General features: G+C 45.6%; 2 protein-coding genes and 1 long non-coding RNA gene across 3 annotated transcripts in view; 1 reads left to right on the forward strand and 2 right to left on the reverse strand.

Annotated features, from left to right (window-relative positions):
• Positions 1-1298: 1298 nt before the first annotated feature.
• LOC103062839 (stomatin) lies at positions 1299-17733 on the reverse strand. The gene is made up of 7 exons (XM_007421483.2): positions 17576-17733; positions 13095-13198; positions 12341-12413; positions 11557-11639; positions 5488-5691; positions 4782-4916; positions 1299-2918 (listed from the first exon to the last, which is right to left on the reverse strand). The coding sequence occupies exons 1-7, from the start codon at positions 17628-17630 to the stop codon at positions 2724-2726; spliced, it is 849 nt and encodes a 282-aa protein (XP_007421545.2). The 5' UTR covers positions 17631-17733; the 3' UTR covers positions 1299-2723.
• A 2449-nt stretch (positions 17734-20182) lies between these two features.
• Positions 20183-24351, reverse strand: LOC112541696 (uncharacterized). Its single transcript, XR_003085669.2, has 2 exons — positions 24262-24351; positions 20183-23583 (listed from the first exon to the last, which is right to left on the reverse strand). It is a non-coding gene; the product is annotated as an uncharacterized LOC112541696 (long non-coding RNA).
• A 17-nt stretch (positions 24352-24368) lies between these two features.
• Positions 24369-24517, forward strand: part of GARNL3 (GTPase activating Rap/RanGAP domain like 3) — a 59719-nt gene continuing 59570 nt past the window's right edge. The window contains exon 1 of the mRNA XM_088146985.1: positions 24369-24502. Coding sequence (XP_088003111.1) covers positions 24411-24502 — 92 coding nt within the window. The 5' untranslated portion in view covers positions 24369-24410. The remainder of the gene's footprint in view (positions 24503-24517) is intronic.

Here is a 24517-nt window from a genome sequence, read left to right on the forward strand (position 1 = left end):
CTCTCAAGTTACGAGTTCCATTCAATTACATGAAAACTTCCTGGAGATTTATTTGCTGGCTGGCCTGAGATAACAAGAAGCCCAAGAAGATAAAATCTAAAACACGGAAAGGTTTGGAAATCTATCCACCTAGGCAGGGGAAATGGGTGGGGAATGGGTTCTGTTGTACCTCAGGGCAGGATAAGGATGGATAATGGGGATAGCAGATGTTCTGCTGGTATTGTTTCATGCGGACTGGAGATGGACCAACAGTGCTTTAACTCAGTGGCAGGGAAAGGCTCATGATGAAGCTCTTGCCTTGCTAATTCCAGGACCCCAATAATTTCAACATTCATTAGGGCTGCTTAGGAGACATTTGGTCGGTCGAGATTGCGATAGCATCAGTTTCATCTGATCATACTTCCAATGAAACTTTCAGAGCCCTTTTGACAATAACAAGGGCGAGAGAGTTTTAAAAAATAAAGATTGAACTCGCAGGTCTTTGGGGATGTACGTCATATCTCCTGGCATTGCTCCTTCAAAGGTAGATGCCAGCTCACAGAAGATGTGCAGGGTTGATTCAGGGAGTAAGTTCACAGATCAGTGCTTGGCAAAATCCAGGAGAAAAAAAAGCTGCACCAATTTGATTGTCATAAATTATTCTATCTGGACACATTTTGTGAAGACATCAGTAGCTTCTGGAAAAGGCTCTGAGGCTGGGAAAGATGGAAGGAAAGAGAAGAAGAGGACGGCCAGCAGAAAGGTGCTCAGTTACAGCAGCAATGGGTGGACCATTGGAAGACCTGAAGGGCCAGGCTGGGGACAGATCCTCCTGGAGAAAATCTATCTATGAGGTTGCTAGGAGCTGACACTGACTTGATGTTACATAATCAATCAATCAATCAATCAATCAATCAAATCAATCTAGCATACTTGTCATTATGCCTTGGGCGCATAGAATCCTTCCATTCATCAAGGGCGAGATGGGAGTGAACTGTAAATAAAATGAATACATTTTTCCTCCTGTTTAGATGAACTCGGTTGCTTTCCTTCTGCTAAATTTTTAAACGCTAATCTTCACAGAGGAAGGATTTATCTTTTCACATCTTTTTCCGACCCAATACGCTGTGATGTTCGTGATGCTGTATCAAGAGTGGGAAACCTACAATCCCCAGCCTTCTTCCAGGCTTGGCTGAGAACCGCTGAGACTTACTTCAGTTATCTCAGCCGCATCCAGAGGGCCAGTTTGGCCCTGAATAAATTTTAAAAAGCTTCAGGAAACACCTTTGCCAAAGGGGTGGAGACCTCAGAAACAAGAACACATTAAAAGAAACATTTATTGGAACTTCAGCTCTTGAACAAGGACACTTTAGAATTCAGACACCTTTTCATTGACACTTTTTCCCCCCTACATGATATTAAGAGCACTTTGGGTAGATAGACTTTAAAGAACTTTGGTTCTTTGGGGTGCTTCTCCCCTGCCCTCAGGGAGGACACATTCATTCCAATTCTGTAATTGCGTGCTGAACTAAAATGAGCATGAAATTAAAGTGGCAGGGTTCTGAGAATATGAACGAGGACCGTGAGGTTTCAACAGAAGATCGTTAGTTCAGACAACTGGAAGGCCTGCGGTTTTCATCTGACAGGCCTCTGACTTTACTAACTGGACCCCAACCCTATTTTCCTGCTATTAAAACTAACACACAGTGCTGAATACAATAGTTACAGTTAGCCACAATGCTATTCGGTGACAGTTACTGATTCCGACCAGATACTAAGTTTACAAAATGCATAATGCAAATATACAGAAACGTCGGGCTAAACATCAGTGTTGCATATGTGCAAAAAGCTGAGATTTAATGCAAATATTGTACTTACTTGAAAGGAAGCCTGTGGGGTTTATTTGCCTTTAAAATGAATTATTTCAGATTTCCTGAAATGCGATAGTAGAGACAGCCTGTCTAAACTTTGGGAAGGCCATAATTTTCAACCAAACTTCCTTTCAGGTAAATATATTACCACGCAGCTGATCGCAGACATCTTAAAATAAACATCGAGCTTCTTAGCCATCAGGAAACAATAAATCTAAAATCAGTTAAAGACTCAAAGGCACCAGTATTGTTTCTGACAAATAAGACCACCTTCTTTGGGGTTTTATTTTTCTGAAAAAAACAAAACAAGATCAGGAAATGGAGAGTTGTCTTTAAAAAATGGTTAAAAAAGTGTATCTCTGTTCTTATAAAAAAAATGTACATAGCAAACCAGATAGAGGCAATGAATGAAGTTGACATCCAAGGAAAAGAGACACACGCACGTAACCTGAATGCAGAAGCTACACACATATTATCTCCATAACTACAATGTGTTCGTTCATTACAGTCTCTGACAACAAGGCCGCTATGGAAAGTTCCACCTGACTTCTCATATGGGAAGCTGTTTCCCATGAGAGAAGGCAAAGAAGGTATTTTGTTTTAAAAAGAAAAGGCCAAGATCTGAGCAATTCTCCCTCCAAAGGTCTAAGAGACGCAAGGCACTTGGAAATCTCTCTTTAAAGAAGAAAATGGGGGGAAGCAAAACTGGGTTTCTACATTTATTCAGAGGGACGACGAAGGGGGCCCAGCTGACACAAAATACCTGTCATCTCTACATGGATTCAGTTGCTCTCCTAGCCAACGCTGACTTTTGCTTTTAATCTAGCTTTCCACCCGGGAGCCCCTCTCTCTTCCTCAATGTTGCTTCATTGGTTAGTGTCTCATTGCCATAATCCCTTGCACCAGGTCTATGGGCAGGGGGAAGACAATTGTGGAGTTCTTCTCAGCTGCAATGGTGGTTAAAGTCTGCAGGTAGCGGAGTTGGAGGGCAGCGGGAGACTCTGCAATGACAATCGAGGCTTCCTTCAGGGCCCGGGAAGCATTCATTTCACCCTCTGCAGCGATGACCTGGAAGGAAGGAAGTCCCAAATCCAGTAAAGCTTTTGCATGCATAGAAGGCAAGCCTATGCAAAACCTGACTTTCTGTCCCGATGTAATGGTCTGCGGGAATGACCTTGGGAGACAGGGGGAAGAGCCACAGCCAGGAGAACAGTCAGATAAGAGGCAGCTTAGCTCCCAGAAGGAATGTGGGTGTGGCAAACCTCTCAGAAGAGACCCTCCCTAGTTTCTTAGGCTGTAAAGGTGACAGGGGAGAAACGTACCTTCAGACTTGCAAGATTCTGATAATGTAACCTTACAATAAAGTAGAATGTGTTCATCTGGGCGTGCTTCCTCTCTGGACTACTTCACAAGGCTGACACCTGTTTATCCTAGTACTAGCTTCTCCAGTGTGGGAACTACATCTCCCAGAATTCCCAACGCACAAGGCAAAAGGTCATGTGGCCCACACACCTGGAGCCCTGGGAACGAGTGCTCCTCTTGGATGTCGCAATGCTTTATCTTCTCTGGAAATGGGGATCCTTAACTCAGGCTCCTAGAAACTGATGTTTGCAATCTCTGCACACAAACCAGATGCCCTCCCCCCCCCCCATTCAGAAGAAGGCAATTTGCATCAGTCGTCCTTCAAATGTTGAGCCATGATGTTTGAGGTTGATGGAGTGGGAGTCTAAAACAATATCTGGAGAGCTGATGGTTGCTCAACCTTGCCAATCACAGATGACCAGCAAAAGGGACATCCCACCTCAATGAAAGACACTGTTTAGGATTTCAAATACCTTCACCTGCTAAAAATAAGATCCCACAGGCAACTAACTCCATATAAGGGAAACAACAACTGAAATGAACTCGCTCACATTCCATGCTTATTATGAGGAAGTCCGTACATCCTGTGACCTTCCTTTTGACACCCAGCCTCTCTTTCTCAATTAGCCAAAGTTAATTTCCTATTTAACAAAGGACGGATTTAAAGGTTCAGAGGGAGGTGCCATGGTGCCAGATGCCATCTATGGGGAGGGTAGGTGTGGGGCCCTCATATGTTTTAATGTTGCCTGTCCAAAACTTTGATGCAGGTAGGAAGCTAGAAAATCAGATCTAGCTTTCAAGCCTACCCTTCTTGCTAGCATATTTGCTCTTCTCGTATGAGACCTCAGTGAGACATGATTATGGATAGTCCTGTTTTCTGGGGTGATACAACCACATGAAGGGGCTTAGTGTGGTTTTCCTGAACACCCGCAGAATGACAAATATTAAATAAACAAAACAAGAGCAGCTGGTTGCAACAGATGAGGAACAGCAACTGCTTTGATGCTCTCAAGTCATCAATCTCATTTGAATGAGCTTCCACTCCCATTAAAGTAACATTTCCAGACTTGTAGTCATGGCCCCACTAAATTATGGATCTGTTTCCCAATCAGCAAAAGGTTTTAATTGAGTTGTTGCCTGAAAATGTTGCAGCCCTAATAAAAATATCTGTAGATGCAACCATTTTCTGGACATTGACTTTTAGGCAGGCCTGTGCAGGCAAGAAAAGCATTTCCAGACATTCATTTCCTCCTCCTGGAATACATTCAGTCATATTCAACCTGAATGAGAATGCTGGCAAGAGTAATGAACTAACGCATGCAATAAACTCTGGGACTTTTTTTTTAAGCTGACAGACAGGAAGAGGGATAAAGAAAAGATTCTAGATTGAAACCATTGCACCCAAGCAGTCTGAAAGGCGGACCCCAGAAATATTGGCTTCCTAGCTGCGCTGTAGAGAGCGAGGCACGTTAATCCATGGTGGCAAAAAATCCAGATTTTTAGCTGCACTGTTTAAACTTTAAACAGGAGGATATGAGCCAAATCAAACAAATGTACAACGTTGCCCACCTTTGCCCTGGCTTCCCGGGCAGCTTCTGCTTCAGCAGCCATGGCTCTTTGAAGCTGGACGGGTAATTTCACATCCTTGATCTCTACCCGCTCCACTTTTATGCCCCAGTCATCCGTGGCATCGTCTAGGGTGGCCTGTTCAAAAAAAAAAAGAGGGGGCAGGAATGAAGTCAGCCATCAGGGTGTGCTAAAACAAATCATGATCAAACCAGGGTCTCCCTCAGGACCTGAAAGAATTGGACGAGGCTCAAGACAAACAACACGCCAGTCCTTTTAAGGTTGCTTCTGAACCAGATTCGTTAGCCACCTTGTTACCAAGAAACTGATGCAAGAGTTTGCAAAATACAAACAGGAGAGAGATGAGGATGCAACAGGGAGAATGGGCATCCCCAACAATTTGAGCCTTTGGACCCCCTCCTGATGTGGGCCCCAAAAGACAACCTCTGAACCAAAATGGGTTTGTGCAAACAAGCTGCCATTTTCAAGCATTTGATTTCTAAGCTGTCATGGAGTATCTAAAGTTACTTAGGATGAAAACAGCACTTGTGCCCAGCCATCTCGATAAATAAACACAGAAATACCTCCCCCACCCCCAAAAGATCATCCATGTTTCCATTTCTTTCAGAGGCAATATTTTTAAGTGACCCAGATCTTCAGGACAAAGTTTCAGTTCCATTTGCCGGCCTCATCTATCGCTGAGCCGTACCTGCATGCTGTGTGCAATTTCCTCTCGGTCGGAGAGAATCTGAGAAAGATTTTTGGTCCCCAGAACATTCCTGAGAGTAGTTTGAGCCAAGAGCCGAGTAGCTGAGTCTGCATTGGTGATGTTTGCTACCGCGAGGGTCGCATTCTGGACTCGGTAGTAGACCACCCCATCCACGTTCACCGTCACTGAATCTTTGGTGAGAATCTTGGTGAGAAGGAGAAGAAGACACCAATGAAGAAAGGTTCCAGAGAGAGTCAGAGCCTGTTTACAAACTGTTAATAAGAAGTCCCTAGTCTGACAAGGCAGCTTATTTTCAAACAAACATGAAGGTTTCTTAGGGGAATCAGCTAATTAGTCAAAGGAGTTATTGACTATTTCACAATCCAAACAGTTCTTCACTTATAGCTTTTCAACTGGTGGCCACCAGTGGTCAATATTTCTGGCAACATCTCTTAGGTTTAAAATCCAGTGGAAATCTATGTTACTTTTCTCAACCTGGTGCCATTCAGATATTTGGGGCTACAATTTCCCTAACTGTTGGGCAGCTGTTGGCTCTGCTGTCTAGAGCTGATGAAAGTTGGAGTATTTGGAGAGAATCAGATTGTGGAAAGCCACTGAAGCCAAGTTTATCCTCTTTCTCTTTGTTTCATGCAAGCAGCCTGTCAGCCCCACTAGACAAGCCAGACCAGGAAATCCACTCCATAGGAACACTAAAACTACTTTTATTGAGATTGGCTATCATAACAGCACCTTGCAAGTCAGATTGTGCTGTTCCTTCTCCCCCTTCTTATACTCCAGTGAATCGGGGAGGCATCTGCCTGAACTGCTTCCAAATGTTACCTCGTTTTGGACCTAAAATATGTTTCATCCCCTTTTGCCCAAGCAACAGATCCTGCACGTCTCCATCAAGGTCATCTTGCTTTCTACACAGCCTTCCAGTTAAGGAAGCAGAGATGTCACTCTGAAGTCCTAGTGCTCCTTCTGGCTCCCCAATTGCTTAGTTACTCTGACGTCATCAAGGTAGAGATATTGCTTGATTCAAAGCTTGATTCAAAACCTTGTGGCTACATGGAAGCAACTCTACAGTTTTCTGGGCAGCATCAGGAAGTGATCTGCATAATATGCACTAAGGCACTGCCAGACTTTACATTTATATTGAAGAAGAGTTCCTGGTGAAGTTTGGAGCAGTCACAAGAGGTGTGTCTGGTACCTACGGGGAATGACCTCCCCCGCTTACCCAGGGGGCAATAGGTACCTGGCACATCATTAGAATGATATTGCAAAACACAAATTAACCCTCAAGTGCCAGGGAGTTCCCTGGTTACACAATCTGATTGGGTTTTCCCCCACTTAAGGGCATACATCTCAACTCACTTACGTCGAAGGCTCAAAACAGTTTATACATACATACATACATACATACATACATATAAATAAAAAAGAGGTGGCAGTGAATTCTCCAGCACAACACTCTTCCTAGGCCAGCAGAAGTGCATCTCACCAAAACCAAGCCTACCGCACCGTCTTCCGCCTTTATTTAGAAGAATTATTTTCTTATCGGCCCTTTCAGCAATAATCAACGAACAACTTGAGTAAAGAGCATGGGAAATGCTTTAAGATGGCACGGAACAGAAAATCAGCACCTAATTAATCTACCCCATCATACAAAACAAAGGTTGGTGCCAGAAACTCTAATCTGCGGAAGCACTTTCCATGGAATCCAGCTAGATACTACATAAATTATGTAAGACACTCACTCTTCGTTTAATGTAGCTTTCAATGGACAGCTAGGGTAGTATAGTAAGGAATATTTTGGACCAGGAATGGAGAGATCCAAATCTTCCTTTCAGCCCTGGGAAGTCCCTGGATGACCTGGGGCCGATCTCTCTCGCTGTCTCTCTGTCCAGCCTATCTCACAAAATGGTGATTTTTGGGGAAAACTAGCATATAGGCCTCCTTGAACACCTGAATGAACAATGGGATGTCAATCTTATAAAATAATGGTCAGTGGGTTCTTAGCAGCTGGCCCCAGCCATAATTGGGATGAAGGGGAAATAATACTTTCTCTGCATTGCAGGGAGCTTTCGGGGGTGGGGGGGGGACATTTCAATTAAAGGCTATTTGTAGCATGGGAGGAAGAGGGAACTTTTCTCAGGAGAACACCTACAAAGGTGACAGAGGGCGAGCTGGAACTTCACAGGTCTCTGTTGGCCCAAATGGATAGATGAAAGAAGTAGCTTTTCAACCCTATCTTCTAGAATGGGCACGGTTGGAGCCAATGCAAACAGAACACAATGGCCTGCCTTCAAACCAGGTTCCCCTTTCTCAAACTTCATGACCTGTGCCTTTGGGCAACAGGTATAATCTTCCTTGGGTGGTGCAAGAGAGGATTGAATTCCCATTGTACAAAGGCTGCAGGCTGACTCATGAGCATGGCTGGAAGTAAGTTTCGTGGTTCGTATTTAAGTCTGATTCGTAAGAAAGTTTGATCTTTCAGGGAGAATGGTGTCACAGCAAATAACTTATAGAGCCAGCTAAGCCTCCTGGTGCTGCTGGGTTTGGCCTCATTCAAGGAGGAAGCAAGCAACTTCAGGATGCATTTTCCCTTAGTTTTACGTATTACATCATCAGGACATATATTCTACAGGGTGAACAGAGCAAAACAGTATCTTGTCCTGAGTCATCTTCTTGTAAGTACCTAAGGATAACATTGCTATCCTTGCAAGGGCAACACACTTGAAATGTGGTTTCTGTTCTCCTCCTTTGCAACAACCTTGTGAGCTGAGGTTCTCAAGGAACCAGCCTTAATAACCGAGAACTGTTGCAGCTATGGATATCTCTAATCCACAAAACTGAGACCATTCATCAGATTGCACTGTGAGCAGAAAGAAACCAGGATAAACATAAGCCATTATAATTGGGTGGGTTGATATTATTTTGCGACCTGGATAAAACAATGCTATGTCTTTCCCACCACTTCTCATTCTGCTTGATGAGAAATGATTTGCTTTTGAAACTTCTTTTAAAAGAGAACGGTGAATTACGAAATCTAGTTACCCAGAGATTTTGTTCAATGCTGATGTTGCACAGCTGAAGCTTTTCCACCTAAAGGCACTGAAATTTTAATGACGGTTGGCTTAACCTCACAGCCCAAGTTGAAGGATAAACAGAGAACAGATATAATTACATCTACTTAGGGTTTGATTTCTATTAAACATTGTGATTAAGTGGGTCAAATCAAGCACTTGAAGAAGAGCTAACCTCAAGGGGAGGAGATGAGGAAATTTAGAATAAGAGAAGCAAAATTTATGTGGATTCTCAGAGATTTTACCAATACTACAGCATGTATAGAATCTGAATTGGCTTGCTACAAAAATACATTTGATTTGATCTAAGCTTCTGGGAGCCATGGCAGTAATGAAGTTACTCCTTAATGCAACTTATTTCCCTCCTATGAAAGAAGTTTGGCTTCCAACAATTACATAACCTTCCTACCTCATTTAATTTGCTACCCTGTGCAACTCAGACTGATCTAATCACACTGCTAGCAGAAAAGTTGGTGGAATGGGGGAAGAGAGATAGAAGGAGATTCTTTCTTCCAAATCAAGTGGAACTATGAGCTTGTTCTTCTAAGATCAGATGAGAAAAGGGACATGCAACTACAGCTCCAGAATCCATTAGACTGCAATAATATTGCAGAGCATCTGTACCAGTGACCTCAAGATCACCACAAATAACCATGCTGGGGATTCTCCTGCAGATCTGCCATGCTACGTATACAGCTAAGAAAATGGTAGATCAGGACCCACCAGCAGATTTCTAGGCAATCTGCAGTATATCACAAAAAGGGTTTCTAATTCCTAATTATTTTAAAATAGCCATTCAACTCTTCTCTACTTAAGTTATGCTTTGGGGATGGAAAATAATTTTTAGAAAATGCCATGCTAAGCAGCACCATTTAGGGTTGATTTGACCTGGGTTCACATCTTGTTCTCTGTCATTTTTTAAAAGCAAAGTTCACTGATGAATCACAATGGTCTTGGGTCACGCAAACCACAAACCAGAATGACAAGGTCACCACACGTGATGCCAAACCAGACAAAAGCCAAAAATGGCGTAGCATGTTGTGTAAACTCAACTTGTGGTTTTTATAAGTGCCTGGTAAACCTTGGGTGTCTGGTTTAAAAATGGTTGATCGAGCCAGTTTGAAGCTTGTCCACCTCTGGTGCAGGACAATCTTTCCCATCATGAGCACTGTGCAGATGTACAGACTTTCAACTGCTAAAGTTCCACCACAAACATGACTATATCACTGAGAATTCAAAAGATGCATTTGGAGGGAACAAAGTTGAAGAAGTCTTGATGGAGAGGATTCTAGATACCCCCCAAAGAAATGGAGAAGGGCAAGTCATGTTGCATCTCTGAGGCACCCCCAAAGCACTTATAAACACACTGGAAGGCAAAGGGATAAAAATACTACCTGATTTTCAGAGATCTTTGTCTGAAATTGTCTTTTCATGGAGTTACTCTCAATAGTCTTCTGAGAACACAAAAAGCTAGGATACACATCTGAAAACTGTCAAGCCTACCCAGCAGAAGAGCAAATCAAACCTTGGCTTTAAAGCAGGGTTTTTCAAACTTGGCAACTTTAAGATGTGTGGACTTCAACTCCCAGAACATTGGCTTAAAGGCTCACAGATCAACAAAACATGAAATTGGAAGGGAATGAAAAGAATGGAATGAAATGTTTGCACTCCCAGCTTGAACATTTCAGTGGTAACTGAACCCAAACAGAACTGTAAAAAGAAGCCCATGGGTTTGTTTCATAGAAGGGTTAACATACAGGGATATAACCAGTTTTCAAAAGGAGAGACAGAGCCACGTTCCTTTTGTAACTGCATACCTGTAGTCTGATTCAAACGACATGCTAAGTCAGGGTTTTAATAACAGTGGTTTCGTTTCTCTACGTCATCCACTGCATTGACCTGAGCAAACCACCTCATGATTTAATGCATCCACCCACCTAGAGGTGCACCTGGAAGTTGTCATGCTTCTTTTATAGATAGGTTTGCCAGCTGTGAAACAGCAGGACATGCATCTTCTCAGATCCAAATAGATTCTGCAGTGGTCATCCTTAGAGCCTAGTCTTGCTTGGAATTGCACCCTAATAAAGGCTTGTGTGTGTCATTATAGCAACCACCAGAATTATTTCTATTTTTAGTAATATAAACAAGGCAATTACAGGACATTTTGGCTCCCTTCGTTCAGAAATGGAACGCCACATCCATTGCGCCGATCTCAGGAGAAATGCAGCTTCTGATTTAAGCTGAACAGGACAGGAACAAAAACAAATACCCACCCCTCATCTATGTACTTTTTTCCAAAGGAAAAAGGCTGCCTACCAAAATGAGTTGTTGACGTTTTTAAGTTGCCTTTCAGGGCACAAAACGTTCTCAAGGCGGTTCACGGAGATAGAGGGCTACAAACACAGACTTTCAAATTCCAAAAAAGCCAGTGACAATCAAAATTCTGTCCCCATAAATATAATAATGCTAAGAAGAAGAAGAAAAACACCACCAACAACGCTGGAATCACACAAAAAGACTGCTCGAAAGAAGGCCGCGGAGAAAAAAGGAAATATTAATGGTTTTCCTAGAATCCTGTCATCATCAGGTTTGATTAAAATGGGTTGATAAATCCACAGACCAGAGACCACCCAGAAAATGCTTCTCCACTGTTCCCGCCAAACCTTCTCAGAGGCAAGCAAATAAGAAGGATCTCCATAAGCTTGGAAACCAAGAATTTCTGGTTGTTGCTTTGCATTTCAGTAACCCATTCCAGTTCATTTTGTAGTGCCCTAATTTTGACAGCCGTCTTGCAGATCAGATCAAGAGACGGCAGAAGACAAGCTCTACGGGAAGACCCCCATTTTTCAGCTTCAAGTCTAACTGGCATTTGCAACTGTGTTTACTGGAGAATCAGAAAAGGGGATGGGAGGTGGGGAGCAGAGGCTATTTATATCTGATATTCACAGGGGAAGCCAAGAGATCAAGGAAAGGGAACACTTACTTCCTGTGGTGGAATATCAAATGAGATTGTTCTCATGTCCACATTGATTATGTTGTCCGTACAAGGCAAGACAAAAAACAGCCCTGCAGGGGAAAAAAACATTGCAGACTCTGAATTCAGTGTCACTTGCTCTTCAGGTACATGGAAGATATTTAATCCAGCTTTCCCCCACCCAGTCCTTTCTGTGTTGCTGGGATTTCCAAAGAGGATCATCTGAGGTCATCAGGAGGGTCAGGTTGGGAAAGGCTGCCTTAGTCCAAACTCCACCAGACACCTGTTTTGTGGCAACCTTGAGAGATGGAACAAGGGACAAGGAGAGAAGGGGATAACCACACAGAAGCCCAATTGTAGGTCAGCCCAAATGGGAAAAGGGCCAATTTCTCCACCAGGCTGTCTAACTATGCTTTGAATGGCAATTATAGAGGAGGATTTCATTATAAATGTTTACAGACCTCCACATAAAATCTTCATTTCCAATTTCTGTGCAACAGGCAAGAGCAAATCAGGACAGGACCTTCGTATCGACTGCCAACCTTACTGGTAGGAAGATTTTATTTTATCTGGTTGCTGTGGAGACCAACCTCTAACATCCTAAAGCCGTAACCTGACCTTGCGCTCCATTGATGTAACCTATTTTTAATAGAAGCCCTTTAGGGAAGGTATACATTCAGACCTTTCAAGAACTCCCTTGATCCTCATTTTAAGGATGGAAACTACCAAGAAATGCATTATATGGTTTGCCAGCACACACAAAACCCCCCAACCTATCCTACTCACAACTCACCTGGCCCTTTTGCACCTCCTTTTAGGATGCGTCCGAGTCTAAAGATGATGGCACGCTCATATTCCTTGACAATCTGTAATTAAGATGGGAAGAAGCCACTGTTGGTTTTCCAAGAATTGGTGTAAACCAGTGTTGTCCAAACTTGGCCACTTTAAGATGAGTGGACTTCAACTCCTAGAATTCCCCAGCCAACCATGCTGGCTGGGGAATTCTGGGAGTTGAAGTCCACTCATCTTAAAGTGGCCAAGTTTGGACAGCACTGATGTAAACAATCTACACATCCCAGTCTATTTTTTTGCAACCTTCATACTTAACACATATGGGTTGGAATACAAGAGGAGACGATGACAAAAACGGAACATTAAAAGCTCTTTGTTTGAGCACGTAGCGTCACAAATGTATTTTATTAAGATCAGGAGAGAGCTAGTTTGGGGTGGTGGTTATGGCACGAGGCTAGAAACTGGGAGACCGGGAGTTCTAGTCCCATCTTAGGCACAAAGCCAGCTGGGTGACCTTGGGTCAGTCCCTCCCTCTCAGCCCTAGGAAGGAGGCAATGGCAACCCACTTCTGAAATCTTGCCAAGAAAACTGTAGGGACTTGTCCAGGCAGTCGCCAGGAGTCAACACGGACTCAAAGACACAAAAATAATAAAATAAAATAAAGGAACAAGTGACATTGATGAATGTGAAGACTTCTTCATCTTGTTTGAAGAAGTCATCTCATGAATGTCTTATAAGAAACTTCTTTCTTTTACCTTTATGCAAAACCAAACGGAAATAGGAAAAGTGATGACCACTAGTATGAACGAAACTACAACTAGGATCCAGCCACATATCCCAAGGCTTTTGGAAGAACCATCTACAAGAAAAGAAAAAGAGAATCAGAGGGATAAATACATTTGGAAGTGAACGATAAATCCTATCTGCCCTATGTAGTGATTTTCAAAACTTTGTCAGAAATTAACAGAATTAGCTTTCGGTCTCAAGTAATATGTAGAGATTTCTGTTTGCAGAACTGAAATGTGATTTTTGTTGAACTCAGTGAAACCTGCTTTCAAGAAGATATATGGAATTGCATTATCAATCTCTACTACTAGTCATAGTAGTACACAGGACGTTTTCATGATCATAATATTTCTTTTATCACTTACTCCTTTCCAGAATGAAAAACAAGCAGAAAAAAATATCAACTTTTGATCAGAAAAGGAAAGAAGGAAGTGTCGTTCTGGGGGACATGGACCCTGAATTCAGACTCAGGAATGTTCTCAGAGAAAGTTCAAGAGTCATGGCTGTGAACTTTCAAAATCTTGGAATTAAGTATATGTGGGAAAGAGAAAAAAGAAACAAAAAAGCAGGAAGGAAAATGTCATCTGGCCACTGGCAGATGCACTCTCCCATGATAATTCATTCTCTCTGGCATCACTCATGAAAAGAGCTTTGTCTGCAACATCCCCAAGAAGCCTACAGAGATGAGAGGAATTGAAATAACCAAGCTCCAAGCAAATCAGCCCACTTTTGAAAAGCCTCTGCTTAATCATGGCTTAATCTTACTTCCTATTAGTTAGTTCAACACTAGTGAGTACCCTTTATTGGATCCGTTCAAGCAAAGGCTGGACACCCATCTCTCTCGGATGTTTTAATTGGCATTCCTGCAATAGGAAGAGGGTTGGATTCAATGCTTCCAACTGTAGGCTTCTAGGATGATTTGTTTTCCTGCATGGTGAGTCAACATTACACCTGACATCATGGTTAAGGACAGATCATAAACCAGGATATAAAAACACAGTGGATGAAAAAGCTATGGTCAAGGGAAAATATAACCAAAACCTTCTGCTCTTCAAGCTGAGGGAGGATGCCTGCAGGAAGATGCTACTCAAGCTAGCTTTTAGGATTAAGTTTTGGAATGTAATCAAAGCAAGTTGTTACAGCCCATTTGTTTCAGGTCTAAGAGGGGAGCATGAGAATGCCATGAATTAATCTAGCATTCAATAGGATCGTATTTTACCGGGTGTGGTTATAGAAGCAACATGTTTCAGGAGTGATAAAGGCAGCCATCATCACGCAGACACCGCATTTTATTAACTGTTTGTGCTGGCCAGATAGACTAAGGCTGTTTGTGGAAAAATGCTTAGCAAAGCCTCAGATGTAAATGGAACGTGTTTATTGGCAAGATGGTGCTTTTTGTACATGCTCAAATGGACAGTCGTTCAAATATTTATCATACTAAGAAGGACTTGACCTGGGGTTGTGACAACACACAGATGTGCACACCCTCATCACCATGAAGTCAAGATAGATCAGCAGTTGAACCAACCAGAAAGGAATGATCCTCTACTCCTTTTCAACTGCCTGAACTCTCTGCCCTGTTTCTCAACAGCAACTTTGGGCTTGCCAAGGCCAGCTAACTTAGCACTGGCTGAAAGTCCAAAGTCTTCAACTCATAGGCTGGTGCTGGACCTAGAAATACATATCCAAGGCTGTGATGCAAGAGGAGACCTCCAATCAAAGAATGGCATAGTGGAAGGAAGATGCGCTCTTGTGGATATACTCCCCAAGGGCACAAATCTCTTCCCCAACCCAAGATTCAGATATTGGGGAAGAGATGCGGGACAAAGATATAGGGACAAAGACCCAGAGCCCTGGAATCTCCCTTTGTGATTCTTGTGATCCATCCAAAAATGCTGGGGGGACCAAGCTGGCTTAACTCTGAAAAGAGCTCCAAAGCCTTGGTTGGGGGGGGGGGGGAGGGGAAACTGCAGGGGAAGGCAGAATTGGGGGGGGCAACCTCTGCAAAACCCTAACATGTGTTTCTGTAGAACTGTTAAAATTGCAGGAGTCCTGTCCTCCCTTATGCACGTGCACTCTCATGCCCCTGAGCACAAAATGGCAGATGGATCTGAACAAAATTGACCCATTAAGCAATGAGAAGCTGCCGACGGCTCTTAAGATTGACATTCACAAGTACCTCCCTCAAAAACCTTTGGCCAAGACTCTGAAGGCTTTCTCTCCATGTTGCTGTCTTCCAAATGGTGTTGACACCAATTGGGGGGTTGTGTCTGAACAACAGCCTTCAGTTTCTTCTTGTAACATTGGTTGAACGGAATAGAGATAAGAGTGGAGCAGAAGAGGCAGTCCTCTGAAGACTAATTACGAAGACAAAAAGTGTTGACATTCTCAGGAGCTTGCAAAAGCCCGGGGTGGGGTGTGGTGGGTGGGGTGGGGGCACTGGGAAGAACGATTTACCAGCCATGGCAGCCACGTGTCAGACCAGGAAGGCGAGACTTCTGCATTTGCACCCGTTGTGTAAAAGAGGTTCTTTTCCATTGCTTTGCCATGCAAGCTCTAACCAGCAAGCTCCACAGGAACTTTCCTACAGAAGCAGCTGCACAAGGCATTTGGAACGTAACATGTGGCCTTCCAGCTGTTCTGAAGGACATCTCCCAGCTTCTCTCACTAGTGCTGGCTGAGATGGCTGGGACTTACAGTTTCATAATATCTGAAGATGGGGCCCTACAGAAGGTATCCATCAGGCCTTGCAAACACTGCCTGCTGATAATGGGGGCAAGGAGGGCAATTCCTGGTACCAACACCCCACAGGAGACCGTGTGGTAAAGAGGTGCTCATGACAGTGCCTTAACTGTGGTTGTTGTAACCATGATTTCTTGAATCCATAGTGGCTGGATTCATGCAGCACTCTGAGCCATCAACTGGACACACCATGGCTTAGTAAGACACACGGAGCCAGCTGGTTTCCCCACAAGCATATAAGTGATGAGATACAGACCACCATTAGTCATGCATTAAATCTCACCCAGCATCTCTAAGGGACTCAGAGAGAAACCGCAGAGGAATTCAGGTATCTGTACAGATTCTCTATCATGGAGGTGGGGCGGAGGCAAAACTCAACACTCCCTCTCCTACCAGGAGACATTTGCAATAACCACCACAGGGTTGCAAAATACTCTGCTTTTAGCAATCCTAAAATAGAAATCCTATTATTCACTTGCTGCAAATTAACCAAGGGCCAAAGATGGCATTTCGGTCATAAAGTCACCTGCCATCCACAGACTTTAAGCTTCTTAGCCTTGGAGATATTACAGCTCCCTCCCCCGCCCCCCCAGCATGTCTTCCCCAATAGATTTAACTGCAAAAAAGCAGATTCAGTGGTCTGGGAACACGTCTCATTAAATGCCATTAAAACTTGCCTTTGGGGATTGTGCTGGTGGCACGTGCTCCAGCAGCTGGATCAGCTGGCACAAGCTGCCCGTTGGGCAAGGTTGGAGGTCCCTTAACACGAGCCTTGGAGTGTTTTGCCTTGCGGAGAAGTACCCTGACATGCCAGTGTTAACTGGAATCAGACAATTTGCCTTCCTGCCTGCTTCGCATACAAAAAGCTCTGGAGGAACTGGCTAGGCTCACTCTGTTCCTTCTGAGTTCAGCCGAGAGCTACCAAAAGACCCTGGGTAATTCGCAGCAACAGTTGTGGAGTAAACAAACTAGTCCCGGGAGGAGCCCTTTTTCCTTTTTCTTTTAAACTTGGCTTTGGGGGCCCGAATTCCTCCAAGGAATTCTTCTTTGGCTTTGCTTCCCTACGAGGGATCAACACGCACACGAACGGTTGCCTGCCAAGCGAAGGGGCTCAAAAAGGGGCATCCGGCGCGCAAGGCCAAAGCTCGCTCCGGTTTCGCCAGTCACACGGACGACGTCCGATGTCGCGGGAGACCCTCCCGTAAAGCGGGCGAGGACGCAGCGCACCCCTCCCCAGCGACGAACCCCTTCGCAGCCCCGCGGAAACGCTCTTCTCGTTCCTTGCATTCCGTTCCGAAGAGTTTCCCCCGCTCACCCCCACCCGCTCGGCCATCGCCCAGACGGGCCTTCCTGCCCACGGTGGCAAGGAATCCCCGCTGAAACCTCCAAGCGCAGCCAGCGGGGATCCCCCAGACTTGCGCTTCAGCACCCGCAGGGCGCGGGGCCCTCCCTTGCCAGGGCGGGCAGGGGCGCTCTCCGCGCGCCCGGAGGTGGTGCAGCTGGAAAACCACAGACCAGCGGCAGAGAAAATCATGCTGGGTTGGACATTCGGGGCCCCGAGAGAGGCAGCCCCCTCCGGGGCCGCTTTGGGGCAAGAAGGCTCCCCCACCCCCGGGAATCCCCATCCGATCGCCAGCACGCCGGGCCGGGCCAGCGCGCGCCGCCGATCGACCGCCCCTCTCCCGGGTTCCCCGCTCCGCGCCCTCACCTTCGAACTTGAGCGTCTCCCGCTGCCCGCGGCTGCCCTTCTCCGCATCGGCCATCTCGCTCGCCACCCTGGACCGAGCCACCCTGCCGAGCGCTGCGCCACCCAGCTGCAGCCGTCTGGCCTCGGCTGCGCTCGGCTGCTCCACCTGCCCACGAGGGGCGGGCCCCGCCCCGCCCGGTTGGCCCCGCCCCGCCCGGTTGGCCCCGCCCGCTGCTTCGGCGGCGCTCGGCGGGGAGCCCTCCCCATCCGACGGGGCTCGCCGTGCACTACCGTTCCCATCGTCCACAGCCGAGCGCTGGGTTCCGACCGCGCCGGAGGGCTCTAGGCAGGGTTCGCCAGCTGGCTGGGGCTGATGGGGTTTATGGCCCCAGGCAAGGAACCCTGGCTAGCCGCTGCGCTGGAAATCGTGGTTCAGCCGTGGCTTAGCCGAACGGACGAATCTGCTGGCTGAAACGCCGTGGCGCGGTCAAGTCTTGTCAATGAGAATTGATCTGCCCCGTTTTTTAGCTAGCTCTGGATTTTACACACATTTTCCTTCCTCGTGTTTGCTTTTAGATAAATGCTCCCCCCCTCCAGCTCAGATTATGATGCTCTGTGCCCAGTTCTGGCCCCACCGGGTAGAACTCAGAAGGCAGATGTGACGAAACGAAGACCCGCTTTCCATTTCTGAACTTTTGTGGGGCTCGGGAAATAAGCTATTCCTTGCCTTCACTTATCTTCCCCAGGGATCTGCTAAGCCTTTCCCCTGGTGCAGAAAGAGGGTCTGGAAGCAACCACCATTTGCTTCATCCTGGGGTGGGGATGAAATCAGGATAGCTGGCTTCCCCCAGATCTCCAACCCAGCAGTGGACGGTGAAGTCCTTGAGCTATTGCAAAGCGGCTGAGTTAAGACTTGGGAGAAAGAACTGGGGGGTGGGGGGCAAGGGGACATCTCTTTGAGGAGGACCCCATATTTTACAGCGCACAGAGCCTGGCTTGCAGTCTTGAAGGCTTGGCTCTTCCGCCTGGGTGGCTGAATGTGCTTGATCTGCCCCAAAGCCTTTCCACGGTGGCATCATTGATTGTAAGAACACAATGTCTTCTTATCAGAAGAAGAAGAAGGGGGAAAAATACCTAAACCACAACCTTGAAATTTTCTATTTCCACTTCCTGGAACAACTGATGTGGATGTAGGAATGGTTTTCCTTAAACCTGGGAGTAACCTCCTTCAGTGGGTGTGATGAACCACATCTGGGTGACAGATAGCCTCTCCCCTCCCATTCTTTTTATTGTGCCATAAAAGCTGGGAGTGCTTTTCACGGCCAAGAACTTCCCTGCCTTTGCCATGGATTGCACCCTCCTTCCACTTAGTTGCACCGCCTTCTCTTCATCTCATCCCCAGCCCAAGAAAGTCTTAATCTGTCATTAGCTCCTGGGTTTTGGAGTCGCCTTTCCCCCTTAAGTGGGCACCATCCCACCACGGCTTCAGGGTGTGTAAAATCACACCTTGAAGCTTTTGCTATAACGCATTGCCCTCCATCATCCTGGGGGTGAGGTCAGGGACCTGCTGTGGAGGTGACCAGACCTGTGTTTTGGGAGGGCTGAGAAGAGTGCCTGCAGTCACGTCCCTCTTGTTATTAACCAGCCCCACCATGGTTCTTTCTCTCTAATTTAGTTTCCTTTCAGACTAGCCCACCCTCCCCATTACTTCTGAATCTAGCTTCTCATGGTTCCCAGCAAGGACAGCAGGACAAAATGCCACTATGGGGGTAATTCCTGCTTTCACAATATTTGGAAAGGCAACAGTCCAACCGTTCCTCCTTGTGGCATCTGGAATGTGAGGAGCTCTTCTGAGCTTTGATTATTTACCAGTTTCCCCATACCGGTCAGTTTCAGTCATTCCCACCTCATTATAAAGCAGGAGGGGTGGTTGACCAGAGGATGATCAGTTTCAGTTCTCCTCTTCAGGGCCCAGCTAGCACTACTGTCCTGCTAATTTCGTTGTGTGTCTTCCCACAAACTTCTTTATTCACTTTATTTTAACAAGGGAGAGGAAGTATGAGAGGGAGCAGACAAACAAGCCAGGGGAATCCCAAGCAGACAGTCCCCCCCTACAAGCATCCCCAGTTTAAAAAACAAAACGAGAATCCAGTTAGGCCCCACAGCTGTCGTGATCTATTTTAAACGACTTATATGATATCAGCGATCTGGGGTTTCCCTTCCTCTCCAGCCTATCTTTAACTCAAAGAGTTTCCAACTTCTTGGCATTTCAGCTGTTGGGCAGTGAAATGAATCCAACAGGAAGAATTCTGTTCAACAATAAGCAGCCCTTGTTTGGTTTTATCTATTGTATTAAGACAAGGTTTGGTTAATCCTGCTTTATGGTGACTTTCCTGGGTTGACAACTAAGGTCAAATTGAGCAACTATATTCTGGGATATCACACTGTTATTATGTGCACCTGACTCTCTGCATGTATAGAGAGCTGTCTTTCTTGGAATAGTCTCTTTTCATCATGAAGTAATGCTTGAATAGCTGATAGGTTTCATCATGGGATAGAAGGAGAAATACACCTGGCTGCTAGAAAGAGTCATCAACACACCCTCTTTGTCTGGGAAAATCCAGAAGGTCATAATGAAAGCCTTTACATTTTATTTGGAAGCAGTTAGCATGGAGAATAAAGAAATCATCTAGCCAAGAGCATGAATCATTTTTTGGGAGTCCTGGCTTCACATTACAGGTTCGTTTCTCTGCAAAAAGTGATTTTTCTGGGAGAAGGCAGGTAAATGAGAAATGGGGGCAAGAGTTGTACATATGCACTCGAGCAAAGAGATGAATACTTTTGGGGGTGAGAGAGACCCTGTAAAAAGTGGACGCCTTCCTGCTCCAGTGTCTGGTGCCTGAGGTGTCCCATAAATTTTGCCTAATGGCAGGGCCAGCCTCGCTGTCCCGTGCCAGTTCACATGTGACCACAATAACAAACACCCTCTTTGTTTTTTCCCATATTACAAAAGGAAGGCAGGAACTGACATGTCTTTGAGACTGACATCAGTTTGCAGAGCCCGTCACTTGCCAAAGATGTCTACATTCTCTCTTTGCCGCTTTTCAGGTTTCCCCTTGTTAATCTTTAGCTGTTTGCTTTTCCTGATATGGGAAAAACTTTGTGTGCTGTTTTGGAATTAGAATTTATGTTGTATTAGAATGATGAGTACTTTAATGAGAGCACTAGTAAAGCAAAGCAAATGAAACACTGGCTGCCTGAAGGTGTTTACAGCCGTTGCTGAAGCAAGAAAGGAAAGTACTGCCCTGTGTATCTGCTTAAAATGCCTTCCACACTTTTACACAACTGCTTAAGTGCTTAGTTTAAAAGATGCATTTTGCACAATGAGACCACCCAGATTACATTCTGCAAACTTTCGTATTCGAAGCAGAATAGGTTTGCACCCTGGTTCTGCTTCTCCCTGTCTCTAAATGGAGGCTTTAGAAAACAGATACATTTCAAAAGCAGTCTAGGAGGACCCTGGGAAATCATTCCACCAAACTGGGGCCACCAAGAAGGCCCTGCTCTGTAGGATCAATAACTGAATCTCCCACCCCCAAAGACGTAGAGCTGCATTTAGGAATGTGGCGTTAAAAATAGGAGAAATACGAAAGTACCCCCCGCTCAAAAGGTTTGGGGAAGCCCTGTATTTTTTAAACTCTGAACCTCTGCAAATTTATTTTGGAAATAAGTTCATAGGATACAGAAATTTGCTTTGGAGGAGACATGGCGAAGTCTCCACTATTAATCTGTGTGAAAAGACATTTTAGAATGATCTTTTCAATCCTCATTTTTAAAAAAGAAGGAACAGGGAAAAAGAGAGTGCCAGAAATGAGAGATGAAAGTCAGTGATTCCAATGATTTTTGGTTTTGGAGTTACTCCCCCACTCTTCCAAGCCCATCCAACTCGGGCACTATGGGACCATCAAGCCCCGATAGATCAATCTCATGCAAGCGCCCCGCAAGAAAAATCGTGCCCATTTAATCTTGGGTAAAATGCTTGAGCTCATGAAAAGAAGTTTGTTTGAATTGCCTCCTGCAGAGAATCGGGACAAACCCTCTAGGTGGAGAAGGTGAACACCTGCGTGGGGTTGCCAATGGTTAAACTTGCTCCTGCTGCTTTGCCCCAAGCAACAAGTTGCTAGGCAGAAATGAGTGAAGGATCTGGTATATCTTTGGACGTGAAAGGCTTTTTCTGATTTCTCCCGAGTTGCTATTAAAGAGAGCTGCCAGATCTGCAAACATCTGGGCAACCTAGGAAATGGCAAAGAATGGAAAGGTTTCTATCTCACGGTCTTCAGCTGAGCTTCATCTGGTCAGTTGCTAACACTATGGATCATTTGGTTAACTGGCAACGCTCTATGTCCGTTTTGCTCTATCCAAATAAAAAGCAGTACGTACATAGTGGCACTCTTTCAAGAGCTATCTGAAGACTCCTGCGTGTCTCTGTATGTGGCTGCTGCCCTCCCACGTCTTTGCAGAGAATTGCATCAATTCTCATGACAGGTGACCTGAGTGTGCCATTGGGACGCTTGAAAGAACAGGTTAGGGACAGATCATCACGGAGAAAATCTATCTATGTGGTCGCTAGGAGTCAAAAATGACTTGATGTCACATAATCAGCCAATCAATCATGTCAGGAAGGCAATCACAGGTCACAGCCAGCTACTGGCTTGGCATACTGGGCCAAAATATGTGAGGTGGGTACACCCCAGAAATCCAGCTGGAGTAACGCAGCTGCTTTCAGTGACCATGAATGGGACTCTATTATTAACCCAAGTGTTTCTTTGCCTTTTAGAAGGACCAGATCTTACTCAGGCCACACCTGGGGGACCTTTACAGTGAAGGTCCTGCTTTTTGCATGCGTTTTGCAAAGCAGGGATATCAATTTTCACGGACGTTTAGATATATAAGGAGAAAGGTCTTTTCGGAGACTGGTCTGAAAAGCAAGTCCAGCAGAGATGAAAAAGCAGGAGTCAAGCTCAACAATTAAGACAGGAAGCAAAACAGAACAGCCCGTCAAAACCAGAAGGTGGACAGGAAGGCAGCCTTGGAAAGCCAGCTGTTCAACCCAGGCTTATGTGGAACATAAATTATTATTAGTTAACTTTAGATTCCATCTTTCCATCTTGGAGCTTAGCCCCCCCTCCTCTAATTTTAATTCACAGCAACAGCCTTGGAAGGTCCCTCAGTGAGCTTCCATACTTGAAGTGGACTTGAGCCTGTGTGTTTCTAAACCAACCCTGAACCATGATGTCACTGTGGAAGCTTGTGTGTGTTTGTGTATTTTACCCATGTATGTAACAGGCATTCCCACGTTACTTTCTAGAGGACCAGAGGAAGAGCTTGAAAGAAAGAAGGGACATCTGAGGTCCTCAGGATGTTGCTAAATTATAGCTCTCAGCATCCCTCACTGGCTATACCACTGTAAAATATTCTGCAAAATCTGGAGGGTGACAGATTTCCCACCCCTGGCCTCATGAACGAGAATTCTACCAATTCACCTAGCAAGTATTAAACAGTGCCTGAGATTCCCCCCCTTCAAGGCAAAAAAGGGGAGGGTGATTATCAGGGGAGACCTCAGAACATTGGGTAGACCATCTACTCAAGACCTTCCTTCAAACTCCTCCAAGATCAAAGGCGTTGCTTCCGCAAACACCTGTTTGAGAGCTTGGATGTGCCTATTTATCCAAGGACTCTGCAGATAAAGTTTTGAGATAAAACTCGCACTCCATGCTCTCTACTGGCAAAGCTCTTCAAGGTTAAAGATTTGCTTCAGAGATGCATTTCGGTTCCCTGTGGAGAGGTGACATACATCAGGAAACGAAGGAAACCCACAAGGTCACAGTCTCCGTGTGCTAATCCTTTTGTGTGTTTGGTTTCTAGGCTCGTTTTCTTCAGAAATAACTAATCCACTCTTGTTGATAACAAGGGATTTGTTTCCGCATTCTCGCTTGCTGTGGCATGTCCACGCTGCTCTTCCTGGAAGGCTGGAAAGGGGAGTCTTTTAAACTTGGATCACGATCGTGACAGGCATTCATAATCATCACCCCCTTTTTGCGCAACTTTTGAGCTAAGCATAAGGCAGAATAAAACAGACGCTGACTATCTCATTTCCAGCAGTTCCACTTGCTGTGAAACTGAATTCAGGCTGAGAAGTCACCAGGCAGAGGTGGCCGCATTATTTAGGACAGTCCACATTAAGTCAAAAGATATTGGAAGGGAGTCAAAACGTTTAGACGGCCACCGCTCTGGCATTTGGATTAAGGAACAAGCAGAGACTTGAGAAACCTGCCAGTGTTCATTTAGCCTTACGTGCAAACCAGGCCACGTGGCTTGTTCAACAAGCCATTGTCCAAAGCTTTCCAGGGTTGTGGTAGGTTTACTGATGTTCCCCAAAGAAGGGGACCTATTATCTCCCAACATGGGGAAGCCCCGGTGTTTTCTACCCAACCAGGAGGGGAAGGGTCGGACTCAGGGGCTGTCTTTGCCATCTCGGCGAACCTAGTTACTGAATTTGCCCATTCTTGGGGTTGGCACAATACCCTGAACCGTAACCTAAGCAAAGAGGTTCCGCCGTACGACAGACACCCCGCCCAGGCTAAACGAGCCGGGCGGAACCCCTTCTGTAAATGCAGCCCCTGGGTCTCCAGCACGTGCGAACCTACCTAGTCGGAGGCAGCTCCTGTGTCATGCCAGCCCTTTGCCACCGCACGTCTTTCCCTCGATTGCTTTCCTTCGCTTTTGGGGAAGATGACGTTCACCCGCACGGGAAGGGAAGGCAAGGCAAGGCGGGCCGCGCGCAGGGTGTCTGAGCATGTGCAGAGCGCCTCAGCCTCCCGCCCCTTGGCTTCTTAGGGCGAGGGGCTTCGAGGCAGCGCCGGCGATGAAGGACTGGAGCGGCGCCAGGTAGGGGCCAGCCTC

The sequence above is a fragment of the Python bivittatus genome, unplaced genomic scaffold, assembly GCF_059951505.1.
Source record: "Python bivittatus isolate LINGU-HERP-01145 unplaced genomic scaffold, Pbiv_v1 ctg000160_np1212, whole genome shotgun sequence".
Taxonomy (NCBI): Eukaryota; Metazoa; Chordata; class Lepidosauria; order Squamata; family Pythonidae; genus Python; species Python bivittatus.